The sequence below is a fragment of the Sus scrofa genome, chromosome 14, assembly GCF_054392235.1.
Source record: "Sus scrofa isolate SSC_HxYL_T2T_F1_AM1 chromosome 14, Sscrofa_HxYL_maternal_Yorkshire_Landrace_v2.0, whole genome shotgun sequence".
NCBI lineage: Eukaryota > Metazoa > Chordata > Mammalia > Artiodactyla > Suidae > Sus > Sus scrofa.
Genome location: NC_139396.1, coordinates 128,690,554 through 128,707,517, shown reverse-complemented (window position 1 = coordinate 128,707,517; position 16,964 = coordinate 128,690,554). Strand labels below are relative to the sequence as shown.

The following is a 16,964-nucleotide window of genomic DNA, read 5'->3' as shown; positions in this document are numbered from 1 at the left end:
TTGCTGTGGCTGTAGTATAGGCCAGCAGCTGGGAACCTCCATAAGCTACAGGTGCAGCCCTAAAAAGAGAAAAAAAAATCCAGATTTCAAAGATTTGTATGCCTAAAACAAAAGTAAATGAGAATTCTTCACTTCAAACTTAAGTCACAGGGCAAACAAGGAAGGTTAAATTGATAACTGGAGTCCTTTTGTTTCTTTATTGCAATATGGCGAGGGGTGGGGTGGGAAAGCAATGTCCTGCTTTAAGAAACAGGGACCCTCACCACCATTCAGCCCTCACATTTCACTTATTTGGACAGATTCTTCCCTCTATGGAATTCTAGGATATTGTTAAATATAACAACCAACAGAATACCTTATGTTCTTCAAATTTTGAATATAGATCAATTCCACCACTTTACAGATAAAATAATTAAAGCAGAGGAAAGGAGCTTTCTTTTTTATTGGCCAATACTTAAATGAAACTGCTATAGTCAAATAAATGATCAATTTTTTTAATGGCCACACTGGCAGCACATGGATGTTCAGGAGCTGGGAACAAACCTGGACCTCCAAAGCAACCCAAGCCACTGCAGTTGGATTTTTGATTAATTTATCAGGAACTCCTTCTAAATTTTATATGCAAAAAATCACATCATAATGCAATTGTGTGACATATCAAAGTGCTTGAGAAGAAATGATTGTGAATTTTATACTAGGAATCCCACATAGTTAACTGGTCCTCTGCCAGGCTCCTTTTCAGCTGAAACATATCCATTCACTAAGCTTCTAGAAAAACTTATTTTAGAAGGTAGGGGATAATTCAAGAAGTCTGTGAGATTTCTTTCGGTGTGTGGGACAGCTAAAATATGATGTTTATCTTTCACTTCATTGGAGAGAGAGAGTTAAGAAGCAGGTAATTTAGAATCTAGACTGAAAATCAGATTCATCATGACAAGCACTTCATAGGTCAGTACAGCTGCCACTAGGGGGTAAAAAAATTGCCATGAACATTCTAACCCCCAATCCAATTGTGTTAAAATGTCCTTAGGGGGTTATTTTTGTTCAGATGTGAAGCCAACATCAGGAAATGACTGCCAATGAAAAGTTTGTTACCCATACTTCCCAAGAGGAGGGGGCACAGCACACAGGGCCACAGGTGGAAGCACCAAGGTTGACCAGGAGGCAGAAGAAACAAGCAGAGAGCACAGGACAGAGCCTTTACTGGGGTTTTCATGGACTACATGAACTAAGAAGAGTAGGTTGGCTGGCTAAGTTTAGAATTGATAGTTTGGTTAATTTCAAAGGGCCCTAGGATATAGGACCCTGGTGGTCCCTGGGTTCATTGAGGGCAGGCAGAATATTGTTTTGGTGTGTAATGGTTTCACAAAGAAGGTGAGGGGAGGGGAAGAAGGGGGGGGTATGGGTTTTGGATGTGTTAATTGAAAAATCAAAGCCATGGTATAGACAAGATGTTTTGCTCTGTCTCAGAATTTAACCCTAAGAGAGAGAGTTGGTCCCTGGTTCTGCAAGGCCCCAAAGATGTCAAAATACCATAAAACAGAGACAATAAAAACCATTATCATTAGGAGATCCCTTTGTGGCTCAGCAGTTGATGAAACTAACTAATATCCATGAAGATTTGGGTTTGATTCCTGGCCTTGCCCAGTCGGTTGAGGATCTGGCATTGCCATGAGCTGTGGTGTAGGTCAAATATGTGGCTTGGATCTGGCATTGCTGTGGCTGTGGTGTAGGCCGTCAGCTATAGCTCTGACTCCACCCCTAGCCTGTGAACCTCCATATCCAGCACATGCGGCCCTAAAAATATATATATATGGTAGATAATGAATGCTGAAAACAGTGAGTTCCCATTGTTGCTCAGCAGAAAACGAACCCAACTAGTCTCCATGAGGATGTGGGTTCAATCTTTGGCCCCACTTACTGATTTAAGGGTCCAGCACTGCCATGAGCTGCGGCATGGGTTGCAGACATGGCTCAGATCTGGCATTCCTGTGGCTGTGGTGTGGGCTGGCAGCTGTATCTCCAATTTGACCTCTGTCCTGGGAACTTCCAGATGCTGCACTTGTGGCCCTAAACACACACACACACACACACACACACACACACAAAACCACTGGAGAGAGAAGCAAGTAATAGGGAAGGCAGGGTCATGAATTACTAATATTAGTTGAAATCTAGTTAAATTATTATATAACCTGGTATTTGTGTAATGTTCAGGATTATGCTTTTGCATCAATGTCTTAAAAATAAATAAAACAATGCTGTACGTAGGGAGCAACATTAAATAACTCAAGCTGATAATTTTAAAATATCTGTTTACATGGAAATCACAACTGATGAGATCTGCCCTAATGGACACCTAAGCAATTAAAACTATCACTACTAGCCAGAACAGCAGGCAATGGGTCTCAGAAGAAAGCCTCAGACACATAAGTGAGGCTGACCAAACAAATATAGCCCAATTAAGTTAAAGCACATGTCATTTGTTTCACACTCCATAGGGCATGATGAGGGCATTCCCACCCTGTCCACTTGACAAGTATTCCCTGGTGAAATGTTCTGGAATAGATAACCCACATTTACACCATGGGAAAAACACCATCCTCTATACAAAAAAAAAAATAAAAAAAAAAATGAGACTTAAAACCTTCCCCCTGTATGACATAATGATTGAAAGCAAAGAGCTCAAAACAGAATAGGATTAAATGACATTTCAATCCACACTGTGTGCACCATCATAAGGGTACAAAAACAAGAAACGCAGATACACAAAAGCTCCCTTGGCTCTGTTTCACACCCTCCTCCTCCACACAAGGGCCAACAACCACAGCCCATATGGAAGATGTGACTGCCCGGAAATGTCTCCAAAGACATCACAGGAGAGAGAGAGCGAGCACTCTGTTAAGGTCAGAGTTACAGATCACAGCCTCACCCACCATTGGTTTTTCTCAACTCTTCCACAAGGCAGCAGGCTTCCTCTTGAATGCGTTCCTCAATGCTTCTCTTCCCCATCCCAAAATTCCGCAGGGTCATGATGGAGAAGCGCCGGGTCTCCTTCCATCTGTTTCCATTGCTGAAGAGGATTCCTACCAGGAGGGGAAAGAGAAACTAGGAGGGAGGTCCCAGGCAGGGAGGACAGAGCTGACACTTGGCCTCCTCACAGATGGACCAAGCTCTTCTAGGGGACTCTTCAAAATTTTTCAACCTCCCCACCCCCATTACTAATGCTGAAAATGCACACCTACCATGCCCTTTATTAACTCTCTCAGCCATTGGGAAATTGCCCCTTCCAGAAAACTCCTCTCCCGCATCAATTAGGGCTTCTTTCATTGCTTCATAGCCATGCAACACAACAGCAGGCTTCAAGCCAAGATACACGGTATACACAGGGCCATAGACTTTTGAGAGCTGGGAAATGGAAAGAAAATGCAAATATTAGCAAAAGAAGTCACAATTTCATCTATTTTACTCATGGTTAAGACTGCGATCAACATTGTATTGTTGAAGTTTTTATTGACATACATAACTTCAAGCATTTCTGGATCTTACATATAAATATGGTGAAAAAGCAACATACATTCATGACTTAAAAAAAAAAAAAAAAAAAAAAACAACCGTGACCAAATTGGGTAGAGAGGGAACATATCTCCACATAATAAAGCAGAAGACCTCAATATACATTTTTTCAAAGAAGAGATTCAGATGGTCAACAGACACAAGAAAAGTTGCTCAACATTGCTATTAGAGTAATGCAAATCAAAACCACAATGAGAGACCACCTAACACCAGTCAGAATGGCTATCAACAAAAAGTCTACAAACAATAAATGCTGGAGAGGGTATGGAGGAAAGGGGACCATCCTACACTGTTGATGAGAATGTGAAGTTCTACAGCCACTGTACAAAACTGTATAGAGATGCCTTTAAAAACTAAAAATAGAACTACCATATGATCCAGCCATTCCACTCCAGGGTACATATCCAGAAAAAAAAAAACTGTAATTCAAAAAGTTACCTGCACCCCAGTGCTAATAGCACCACTATTTCCAGCAGCCACAGCTTGGAAGCAACCCAAGTCCCCATCAACAAACAACTGGCTTAGGCATATTGTAGAAAAGCAAGTCAAAACTACAGTGAGATACCACCTCACACTGGTCAGAATGGTCATCAATAAAGAGTCTACAGGGAGTTCCCTGGTGGCCTAGCAGTTATGGATCTGGCATTGTCACTGTTGTGGCCTGGGTCACTGCTGTAGCACAGGTTTAATCTCTGGCCCAGGAATTCATGTATGCTGTGGCACAGCCAAAAAAATTAAAAAGTCATCAATTAACAAACACTGGAGGGGTGTGGAAAAGAGAACCCTCTGCACTGTTGGAGGGAATGTAAATTGGTGCAGCTGCTATAGAAAACAATATGGAGGTTCCTCAAAAACATAAATATAGAAGTGCCATATAATATGGTGCAGCAGACCCATTCCTAGGCATATATCAGGAGAAAACTCTCAGGTAAAAAGATATGGAGTTCCTGTTGGGGTTCAGCAGGTTACGAACCTGATATGGTATTCTTGAGGATGTGGGTTTGATACCTCACTCACTGGGTTAAGGATCCAGCCTTGCTGCAAACCACAGCACAGGCCACAGATGCAGCTCAGATATGGCATTGCTGTGGCAGTGGTGCAGGCCAGCAGCTGAAGCTCCAATTCAACCCCTAATCTTGGAAGCTCTATTTGCCACAGGTGTGGCCCTTAAAAAAGAATAGGATACATGCATGTCTATGTTTATACCTGCACTATTTACAATAAATAAGACATGGAAACAACCTAAATGTCCATAAGCAAATGAGTAAACTAAGAAGACGTGGTACATGTGTACAATGGAATATTAATCAGCAATAAAAAGAATGAAATAATGCCTTTTGCAGCAACATGGATGGACCTAGAGATTATCACACCAAGTAAATTAGACAGAGAAAGACAAATACCATATGACATCATTATATGTGGAATCTAAAATATGACACAAATGAAAATTAAATTAAAAAGAGCTCTCTTGTGGTACAATGGGTTAAGGATCCAGCGTTGTCACTGAAGCAGCTTGAGTCGCTGCTGAGGCACAGTACCATCCCTGGCCTGGAAACTTCCCCAAGTGGTGGGCAGGGCCAAAAAAAAAAAAAAAAGAAGAAGAAGCAAAGAAAAAGAAACAGACTCACAAAAATTTATCGTTACCAAAGAGGGGAGGGGGGACAAATTAGAGGTATGGGATTAACATGCAAACTACTACATGTAAAAGGTAAGCAACAAGGATTTACTTCATGGCACAGATACTTATATTTGCTATCTTTTTACAGACCTCCACCAAGATGCTGGTGCCCATACTGGAGTGCATTTCCCTGTGTGGTGGTTTGCTATCCCAAGCAGGTCAAGACTCTACCCCTCTCCACTGATCAGGGGTTGCTCGCATTGCAGGCCACTTGGGGGCTGCTCAAGGAGTTCTTCCCCCAAGAGGGGTGCCAAGATAGAGAACCAGGGGCTCTCTGAGCAGGGAATGGTGGGCAGCATTCCCCAGAGGCTTTGACACTGTCTCGCTTCACACAATTGACTGGCTGGTGCCCTTGGGCCTGTTTCCATCTCAGAAGTGAACCACAAGGTGATCACACCGGTGGGAGGTGCCACTGTGCCTCTGGATGGCAAGAGCAGGGGTTCTGCCCAGCATGCACAGGGGAGGGCTCTGCACTCAGAGAGCATGCAAAGCAATGTGAAACCCTGCACTGAGGGCTCCAGGCCTGGGTGGCTAGTCACTGGGAGTTCTTCTTTAATGGATTTACCTGGGGCAGCTTCAAGGTGCTGGGCCTTTTGGCCTAGTACCAGAAGCAGCTCCTGGGGGACTTCCTAGCCACAGTGGGCAGCCACTTCCTCATGGGCTCACTGCTGAGGTGCAGAGTGGGCCAACTCAACTTAAGATCCAGGAGGAATGAGTTTGGCCAAGTATTTATACCAGGTGCTCCAAGCCTACTATTTCTGTTACCTGTTCCAGGGTTATGGATGCCAGGCCCAATGGGGTGGATCTGATCACCTGGGTAATATCATGTCCAGATCCGAGTCATCCACAAGTTGACAGGAGAAGACACTTTTAGATTCTCTGTACCTCTGATTACAAATACAACTGGAGGAAAACTGGGAATGCTGGCTGTACTACTGTTGGGTTATACATGTGAATTGTATCCATGTTTTGAGACAGGAGAATAATTTGGTAGAAAGGTACCTGAAGCTCTTGACTTTTATGCCACTTCCAGAAACTGACCATAATGTGGTTGCATGTCAAAGAGCCAGAAAAGCAGGGCCCTCAGAAAGGACTTGGCTACAGAAGTAACAAAGCTTGTTCATGGACAAGAAGGACTGGACTCAGCTAAAAGGTCTACACAAGCCCTTTATCAAAGCAGCATAGATGCCCTGGAGCTCATGCCTGATCAAGAGTCAACAGAGTTGTTGAAACAAGCTTCATTTTCCGAATTAGTTCTTGACCCTGGAACAGCCTCTCTAGATGCATGCAGCAAAGAAAATGCCATTCCCCAGGGTGTCAACTGATGACAGAAAGCAAAGTCAGTATAAATCAGAGACAAGTAACAAGTCCTCAGAGTGTTTTAGTTATTGGACAACATATTCTTAAGAATGGACTTTCATTACTTAAAATAGGAATGAGGGGTTTCTAAAATGGCTTCAACTTGGTTGAAAAATCCTTCTGGTGGCTCAGACTTAACATAGTTTGTTTTCAAGACATATGAACTTACATCTTCGCTTAGGCAAATCAAACAGCAGAGAATGGAATATACTCTAGGCCTCACAGCATGAGTAATTTCATTATTTACATAGGCTGCTTATGTTTGTGTAATAGTGGGATATTTTATTTCCTGATACTTAAACATCAAGGACTGTCATAGGAAAGCATGATTTCTGGGGTAAATCTCTTTCAATAATTAGTCTTCTTGAAAAACTAAATGCTGTCTTTGCTATCCTGCCTTTCTTGCTCTTTTGGAGATGAGGAGGAACAATGAAAAAAAGGTAGTCTAAGAAATTGGGGGTACTTTTATAACAGGTGTATATCTCACTGGATATATTGGAGACATTTCTCCAAGGAAGATATACAGATGACCAACGAGCACTAGAAACAATGCTCCACATCCCTGATTGTTAGAGAAATGCAAATCAAAACTACCATGAGGTAGCACCTCATACCAGTCAGAATGGCCAACATTAATAAGTCCACAAATAACGAGTGCTGGAGGGGGTGTGGAGAAAAGGGAACCCTCCTGCACTCTTGGTGGGAATGCAAGCTTGTACAGCCACTATGGAGAACAGTATGGAGATACCTTAGAAATCTATATATAGAACTACCATATGACCCAGCAATCCCACTCTTGGGCATATATCCAGACAAAACTCCACTTAAAAGAGACACATGCACCCGCATGTTCATTGCAGCTCTATTCACAATAGCCAAGAGCTGGTAACAACCCAAATGTCCATTGACAGATGGTTGGATTCGGAAGATGTGGTATACATACACAATGGAATACTACTCAGCCATAAAAAAGAACGACATAATGCCATTTGCATCAACATGGATGGAACTAGAGACTCTCATGCTGAGTGAATTCAGTCAGAAAGAGAAAGACAAATACCATATGATATCACACATATCTGGTATCTAATATCCAGTGCAAATGAAACTTTCCACAGAAAAGAAAATCATGGACTTGGAGAATAGACTTGTGGTTGCTCAGGGGGAGAGGGAGAGAGTGGGAAGGATTGGGAGCTTGGGGTGAAGAGATGCAAACTATTGCTCATGGAATGGATTTACAATGAGATCCTGCTGTGTAGCTCTGAGAACTATGTCTAGATAATTATAACACAGCATGACAATGGGAGAAAAATTTATGTATACATATATGTGTAACTGGGTCCTCATGCTGTACAGTGGGAAAAAATTATGTTGGGGGAAATAACAATAAAAAATAAGTTAAAAAAATTTTAAAGGATAAAGGAAAGTAATTTGGGGTACCCTTATAACAGCTGTATATCTCACTGGATTTTTGCTGTTTGTTTATGAAAGTAATACAGATCTCCTTTAAAAAGGAAAAAAGATAAAAGACGACATAATTGGCATTAGAAATTACAGGAGAAATGGTTTCTTTTCAAAAAAAGAACAAAAATGCCTAAGTTGACTTGATTTTTCAGAAAGTTTCTTAATCAGTTTTCCAGTCCATTGCCTTTGTTTCTGAATAATTACAATCACTCACAGCCATGGATTTTTTCTTACTTAGTAAAAAATGTAGGAATGTTTTATAAATTTATGAGCTTTCAGTTTTAATTGTCAAATTATGTCCCCAAGCGATTGCTACTTGAGATAAACTGAAAAGTTAAGGAACAAACAAGATAAAATAGAATGTAATCATATGAGAGCATCAAAAGATAAAAGGAATAAAAAGGTTCAGGTCAAATTAAAGGATTTAGAATCAAGACTTAGTTGGGAGTTCTCGTTGTAGCACATCAGAAAAAAATCCCACCCTCATCCACACATGAGGATGCGGGTTTGATCCCCAGCCTTGCTCACTGGGTGGGTGATCTGGCATTTCCATGAGCTGTGGTGAAGTTCACAGATGCGCCTCAGATCCCATGTTGCTGTGGCTGTGGTGTAGGCCACAGCTGTAGCTCCAATTCAAACCCTACCCTAGGAACTTCCACATGCTGCTGCTGTGGGTGCAGCACTTAAAAAAAAGGATTTAGTAAATTAAGCTCTATATTCATTATGCAAGTTGCTCCTCAAGAACTGTTTCCAACATCTGAAAAATCAAGATGATAACACCCATCTTTTCCCTGAGAATCATGTGAAATACAAACACACACATAAAATGGTTTACAGTGAGGTTTGTTCTAGAAAATCTGACAGGCAGCAAAGCATGGCTTTAGATTCAGATTCTAGCCATTTACTACCTGGATTACTTGGAGCAAGTCACTATCTTCATATGCAGAAATAGAGATGTAATAATACTTATGTCATGTACAAAAAACTATTTGGAAAAAAGTCATACAATGTTCATACAGTTTAAGCTGTATTGCTATATTCTGAAGTAGGTTTAATTGTTAACAAAGCTATAGTTTATTACTTCCCACTGTGGCTCAGTGGTAATGAACCTGAATAGTATCCATGAGAACTTGGGTTCAATACCTGACCTCACTCAGTGGGTTAAGGATCCAGCGTAGCCCTGAGCTGTGGTGTAGGTCACAGATACGGCTGGGATCTGTCATTGGCAGGGCTGTGGGGTTATCTGGCAGCTACATCTCCAATTCAACCCCTAACCTGGAAACTTCCATATGCAGGTCAAGTTAGGAAGAATTTATTTGTTGACACACTGTAATATCACTTCATATTGGCAACGTCATTTACATAGCAAGAACATACAGGTGTCCATTATGATGTCAGAGATCATCTCTACATTTCAGAACTTCACTCAGTTTGAGGACCAACAAAAGGTTTTCTCTTTCCATACTTCCCTTGCCTCTGTTTTTCTTTGTACAAGGTTTGTGGTACTAGCAAGTGCATCACTATATCAGGTAACATTTTCAGCTTGAAATGTGTTTGATACACTGGAGAAAGGTGCATTGTATGTTTCTTTTTTCCCCTTACAAATTCAAAAAGCTAGACTAGAATAGCAGTTATCTGATCTATCTGAAATAAGTAAGTCATGGATGGGTATAAATTCAAAACTGATGTTTGATGATAGCAGAGTGATTTTTTAAAAAATTTTTTGTCTTTTTTTTTGGTCTTTTTTGTCTTTTTAGGGCCACACCAGTGGCATATGGAGATTCCCAGGCTAGGGGTCTAATTGGACTTGTAGCCACTGGACTATGCCAGAGCCACAGCAAGAGGAATCTGATCCATGTCTGCAACCTACACCACAGCTCACGGCAACTATGGATCCTTAACCCATTGAGCAAGGCCTGGGATCAATCCTGCAACTTCATGGTTCCTGGTCGGATTTTTCTCTGCTATGTCATGATGGGAATTTCAGCAGGGTGATTTGAAAGTGTGCTAACAAACATTTTGGTAGCACGTATTCATTAGGTTTTTTTTTAACTTTATGGCCATATTTGGGGCATATGAAAGTTCCTAGGCCAGAGAATGAATCCAAGCCACAGCTGCTACCTATGCCTCAGCTGAAGATTCTTAACCCCCCACACCAGGCCAGGGGTCAAATCCAAACCTCTGCAGTGACCTGAGCTCCTGCAGTTGGGGTCTTAACACACTATGCCACAGCAGGAACTCCAGGAAGCTTGTATTCTATGAAGAGGTATTGAAAATGGTACCATATTATATCAGACTGAATCTGTTTATGTTTGGGGGTTTTTTCTTTTGTTTTGTTTTCTTCAGTTGTCTTTTAGGGCCATATGGTGGCATATGGAGGTTCCCAGGCTAGGGATCAAATCAGAGCCATAGCCATTGGCCTACACCACCTCCATAGCAATGCCAGGTCTGAGCCACGTCTACAACCTACACCACAGCTCATGGCAATGCTAGATCCTTAACACACTGAGTGAAGACAGGGCTCAAACCTGTGTCCTCATGGATGCTAGTTGGGTTCGTTAACCATTGAGCCATGATGGGAGCTCCTGAATCTGTATATGTTGAGTTCAGGTGCTGAACCTTTTGTTTCTTAGTAAATAGGTAGCAGTAGCTAAATATAAAAGACACAGCCATATTGTTCCTGCCAATATCCCTTCATACATGTCGTTACTTTAAATTTTTTGGTATCTTCAATATATAATTTCTCTTACAACTTGTAATTTGTAGTAAGAACTACCTGTGGAATTGTAGTAAAATATCTATATTTTCTAAACCTTTCTCTCAGCCCCTGAAGGCCTTTAGGAGTATGTGTGTGTATACAGATATTTGTCTTTAAATAATAAGCCTTCACCCTGTTTTTATTTTTAAAAAATCTTATAATAATCTATAATGGAATATAATCTGCTCTGGAAAAAAACTGAATCACTATGCTGCACTCTGAAATTAATGCAATATTGTAAATCAACTATACTTCAATAAAAGATTTTTAAAAGATACATATGATGGTGATTAATAATAACCTCTGAGGTCCCAGGCCATGGCCTGGGCAATTGGTGCTCAGATTATTACTAATCATCATATCACTACTTTGAGCTAAGTTTCTTTACTCTGTCTTATGGGTGAAGAGATTAAGGTTCAAAGAATTTCCTATTTATTTCCAGTGTCTCACAGGTAATAAATAGAAATACCAAGTTTCAACACTGTGTCGCTGACCTCTGATGCTTGAGCAATCTGTTCCCATGACTACCTTGGATACTGACTGTTTCAGGACCACTCGAAAGCTCATCCCACAGGGATTCTGACTCAGTAATGATAAGAGCTAGAAATCTATATTTTTAAAAACCACCCCAGATATCTCAAATGCCCTGTCCAGTTTGAAATCTGCTGGTCTTACTAAAACATAATGCAAGCATCACAGAGGCAGTGCCAGGTCATGCAGCATCTCATGGAAGGACAATTTCTTGCATTCTTGGCCACACACAGTAGCTTTGTGCAGAATCCAAAAGGATTTTGTTACCATCCAGCTAGCCCTGACTGATTACTTTTTTCTTTCATTTGCTCATACTTGTCCTGATCCCCCGCTATTTCCTTAACATCAGGCAAAAAATGTTCCCTCACAGAAGTCCAATTTTCATGTCTGTTTGGAAAACAACACAAAGTTTATAGGGTAGGTGCCTTCTTGAGTGAACTCTCTAATCACAAAACACTTCCCTTGCCATTTACCTTCAGCCAATGGTGATGAAACAAAGAAGGGAAGGAATGCTTGCCTTTTATTATTATTCTTTTGACATTATTATTTTGATTCTACCATACAAAGACCTGTAGTTCCCATTGTGGCTCAGCGGGTTACAAAGCCAACTAGTGTCCATAAGAATGCTGGTTCAATCTCTGGCCTCACTCAGTGGGTTAAGGATGTGGTGTTTCTGTGAGCTATTGTGTAATTTTCAGACCCGGCCCAGATCCCATATTGCTGTGGCTGTGGTATAGGCTGGCAGCTGCAGCTCCTATTCAACCCCTAGCCTTGGAATTTTCACATGCTGTAGGTACAGCCCCAAAATGCAAAAGGAAGAAAAAAAAAGGGAAGGAACCTTCATCTTTTGTCATGTTATTTATTATTTTGATTCTACCATGTTATTCCACTATTCTTGACAATAGCAGATCAAAATTAGTTCTGCCACAGGAGTAATGTTTTAAAATGACACATTTTGGGAGTTCCCATCATGGCACAGTGGAAACAAATCCGACTACAAACCATGGAGTTGTGGATTCGATCCCTGGCCTTGCTCAGTGGGTTAAGGATCCAACATTGTTGTGAGTTGTGGTGTAGGTCACAGACATGGCTCAGATCTGGCATTGCTGCTGCTGTGGCTGTAGGCCAGGAGCTACAGCTCCAATTAGACCCTTAGCCTGGGAACCTACATATGCCATGGGTGTGGCCCTAAAAAGACAAAAAGAAATTATTTTAATATATTTTACTAAATATATTTCATTTAAAAGTTGTTGTTGACTTACCTTTTGAAATCCAAAGGGATGTAGAACATACTTACGTTGCTTAAGGATTTGCTGATGTTCTTAACATCTAACTGTAGGATATTTCCAAGAATTGGGAGAGGAGTCGGGCCAGGCGGGAGCTTCCCCTTCCCAGAACTCTGTTTCCAGAGTGAGAGGAGAAGCAGACAGGAGAGACAGAGCACCAGGACCACAGCCCCATCCATGATGCCCTCTCTTCTTACTTAGACAACTGTGAGCCTGAATCTAAAGCTTTTCTTATAACAGTCCTGCTATTAATTTTTGACTCTCTGACTCATAAAGTGAACAGTCAGCTAGGTCTACTTTAATCTCTTTTGAAAGGACCTTGGCTCTGTGATGAAGATTAAACTGTGGTGTTCTTTGCTCTTGCCCTTGTTCCAGTGCCTTATCAGAAACATTCTGTTTTAATAGGCATGGGGTGGAGCCCAGGCTAACACTCCAGGTGATTGAAAACAAGTGAAATAAATTGCTCAACATTCTGGACTCTCAGATTAACAACCAGTTGAGAATTTATGACTTTGATGGCAATCCTTTATATTAAAAAATGCTTAGCTTTAATGCTTTATCAAACATTAGTATACTTTGTCCTTGAAAATAAAATCCTTTGAAATATTTTAGCATAATATGCTTATCTTATAGCTTCCTAAATATAAACTAGGTAATATAATTCATACATCTTGAAAGTTCAAACATGTATCAAGTAATGAAATAAATTGATACACATTTTTAATATTAAACTCTCCTCCTCCCCTCAAGAACAAAACTGGAAGAAATTAAAAATTTTTACCTTTCATATAGGGAAATTCAGCAAGAACAGGAGATGTGTCCAGTGTCATATAGCTCATAAGTGACAAAATAGAGATTTGAACTAGTATCTTCTAAGGTCCATTGTGGTCTACCATGGCTCACACCACTGCTGTCTCAAGATCAATTTATAGGAAAACAAAACCATCTCCCCCAAATATTAGCTTCTCTGAATACACACCCTGCTGAATGTGCACAGAATAACAAGGTTCACACTAAATAGATGCTCCTTACTTGACTCCAAGGCTGAAAGAGTGGTGGATTTTCAAGAGAAGACATAAAAGAGGCGAAACTTGCTCAGGTAACAATGTAAAGAGCCCATCTCAGAGAATGTAGGGGGAAGGGCTTGAGAACACCACTTCCCCCAGTTCCCAGCTATTTCCAGATCCTGCTGTTTCTGTTGCTTTCTTTGACCTGTTATCATCAGAAATAATGGAATGAAGGAGGCCCAGGAAGAGGGGAGATTTCCGACAGAACAGCAAGTGTGGATTCAGTGGGGCATGGGAGGCAGGGACTTCATTCAACAGACTCATAGCCTAGAACCATCACAACCTGGAAACCTGAACAGGAAACAACATTTAGGAGTTCCCTGGTGGTCTAGTGGTTGAGGATCCAGCATTGTCACTGCTCTCATGTGGGTCACTGCTGTGGTATGGGTCTGATTCCTGGCATGAGAACTTCCACATGCTGTGGGCACAATGATTAGGAAGAAAGGAAACAACATTTAGTGTCATGAGGATCTAAATGTCACCGGAATGTCACTGATACATTATTAGATCACTAATAGTAATCTTGTACAAAGACATCTTCTATAAAGATATCATCATATTCTTTTTTCTGTTGATGAACAGTGTTATATAAGTTACAAATGTACATTATGGTGATTCACAATTTTTAAAGGTTAAACACCATTTATAGTTGTTATAAAATATTGGCTATATTGCCTATGTTGTACAGTATATACTTGTAGATTCTTCTGTACATAAGAGTGTGTACCTCCTAATCTAACACTACTTTGTGTGGTATTCTGTGAGTCTGTTTCTCTTTTGTTATGGTATATATTACAATAGCATGTACTTTTCCAGTAAGGTTTTTTTTTTAATATAAAGACTTTTTATAATAGCTGTTTTACAGAGTTCTGTCAATTTTCTATTATATATCGTGGTAACCGAGTTAAACATACAGCTATAGATTTTTATATCTCACATTAACATACTCCATCACAAGTGACTAGACATAGTTCCCAATGGATTACATACAGATCAATTTACTTCGCCTTTCCAGGATGCTAGTGGACCATAGAGCAGACTAGCGTTCTGGCTTAAGGGTTGAATGATGTCATTAGCACCTAACTGTAGGCTATACAAAATATTTTATCCCTCATGTGTTTAGGGAGATTGACAATTTAGACGATTTCCATGCCACCATTTCCCTTTGGATTTTCTCCATTAAATCTGCCTCATGTACATTATTCCCACTTGAGGGAGGAAGAAGCAGGCTCTCTGAGAGTCAGTAGTAAAGGCGAGGACACACAGACTCCAGGTATTAGGGCTCACGTGGGAACCCTTATCCCTGGACTTGGACTCTTCCTTCCAGCAAGACATTCAGTTCAAATGAGTTCACTGAGAGTTTACTGAGGATGTGCGGTTGTTCAATAGTTCAGGATTGGCCCTCATCACTGAATTTCAAAATAAATACGAATGTGGTTAATAATTACAGCAGCTGTTTACTTAAATGAGGGTTAGACGAGTTCGGTTTTGTTTATTTAAATGAGGGTTAGACGAGTTCAGTTTTGTAAACTTTAGAGCTGAGTGAACCTAGGTCTCTGTGAACACTTTAACGTGGACAAACTGAAGCACTAATTTGCTTCCTAACTCACATGACTCTAAGAGAACTATACCAGCCTTTTTTTTTCTGTTTTAGGTTATTACAAAATGCTGAGCATAGTTCCCTGAAATATACAGTACATCCTTGTTGGTTAACTGCATTATATTTAGTAGCGTGTGTCTGTTAATTTGAAACTCCCAATTTATCTCCACCTTTCCTTTCTCCTTTGGTAACCGTAAGTTTAATTTCTATATATGTAAGAATATTTCTGTTTTTAATATAAGTTCATTTGCATCATTTTTTTTAAGATGCCACATAGGAGTGACCTCCTATGGTATTTGTATTTCTCTGCCTGGCTTACTTCAGTTAGCTCGATAATCTCTAGGTACATCAATGTTGCTACAAATGGCATTAATTCATTCTTTTTTCCTGGCTAATATTCCATTGTATGTACATACATATGTATATATGTGTGTGTGTACACACACACACACACACACACACACACACCATGTCTTCTTTATCCATTCATCTGTTTATAGAGGTTTAGATTGCTTCGATGTTTGGCTATTGTAAATAGTGCTGCAGTGAACAGGGAGGAGCATTTATCTCTCCAAATATGTTTTTTTCACTCCTGGATATATGTCCAGGAGTGAAAGTGAAGGATCATATAGGAGCTCTATTTTCAGTTTTTTAAGGACCCTCCATGCAGTCTTCCATGGGGGCCGTACCAATTTACGTCCCCACCAACAGTGTACTAGGGTTCCTTTTTCTCCACACCCTCCAGCCTTAGGGTTTGTAGGCTTGTCGACAATGGCCTTTTGGACTGGTATGAGACCATACCTCGTTGCAGTTCTGATGTGCATTTCTCTAATAATTAGTAATAGTGAGCATCTTTTCATGTGCCTTCTGGCCATCCATATGGTTTCTTTGGAGAAAGGTCTATTTAGACCTTCTGTTCATTTTTTTTTATAATTTTTTTTTATTTTCCCACTGTACAGCAAGGGGGTCAGGTTATCCTTACATGTATACATTACAATTACATTTTTTCCCCCACCCTTTCTTCTGTTGCAACATGAGTAGCTAGACAAAGTTCTCAATGCTATTCAGCAGGATCTCCTTGTGAATCTATTCTAGGTTGTGTCTGATAAGCCCAAGCTCCCAATCCCTCCCACTCTCTCCCCCTCCCATCGGGCAGCCACAAGTCTTTTCTCCAAGTCCATGATTTTCTTTTCTGAGGAGATGTTCATTTGTGCTGGATATTCGATTCCAGTTATAAGTGATATCATATGGTATTTGTCTTTGTCTTTCTGGCTCATTTCACTCAGGATGAGATTCTCTAGTTCCATCCATGTTGCTGCAAATGGCATTATGTCATTCTTTTTTAGGGCTGAGTAGTATTCCACTGTGTATATATACCACTTCTTCCTGATCCAGTCATCTATCAGTGGACATTTGGGTTGTTTCCATGTCTTGGCTATTGTGAATAGTGCTGCAATGAACATGTGGGTGCACGGGTCTCTTTTCAATAGAGTTTTGTCTGGATAGATGCCCAAGAGTGGGATTGCGGGGTCATATGGAAGTTCTATGTATAGATTTCTAAGGGATCTCCAAACTGTTCTCCATAGTGGCTGTACAAGCTTACATTCCCACCAACAGTGCAGGAGGGTTCCCTTTTCTCCAC

The 16,964-nt window shown here is 40.6% G+C and overlaps 1 protein-coding gene and 1 pseudogene across 1 annotated transcript in view; one reads left to right on the top strand and one right to left on the bottom strand.

Annotated features, from left to right (window-relative positions):
* Positions 1-12,862, bottom strand: part of CYP2C35 (cytochrome P450 2C35) — a 42,367-nt gene extending 29,505 nt beyond the window's left edge. Inside the window, exons 1-3 of the mRNA XM_084994989.1 lie at positions 12,667-12,862; positions 3,246-3,408; positions 2,937-3,086 (exon numbers count right to left, since the gene is read on the bottom strand). Of these exons, the coding sequence (XP_084851115.1) occupies positions 2,937-3,086; positions 3,246-3,408; positions 12,667-12,834 (481 nt within the window). The 5' untranslated portion in view covers positions 12,835-12,862. The remainder of the gene's footprint in view (positions 1-2,936; positions 3,087-3,245; positions 3,409-12,666) is intronic.
* Positions 5,254-6,707, top strand: LOC110256679 (tyrosine--tRNA ligase, mitochondrial pseudogene; annotated as a pseudogene).
* Positions 12,863-16,964: the final 4,102 nt, after the last annotated feature.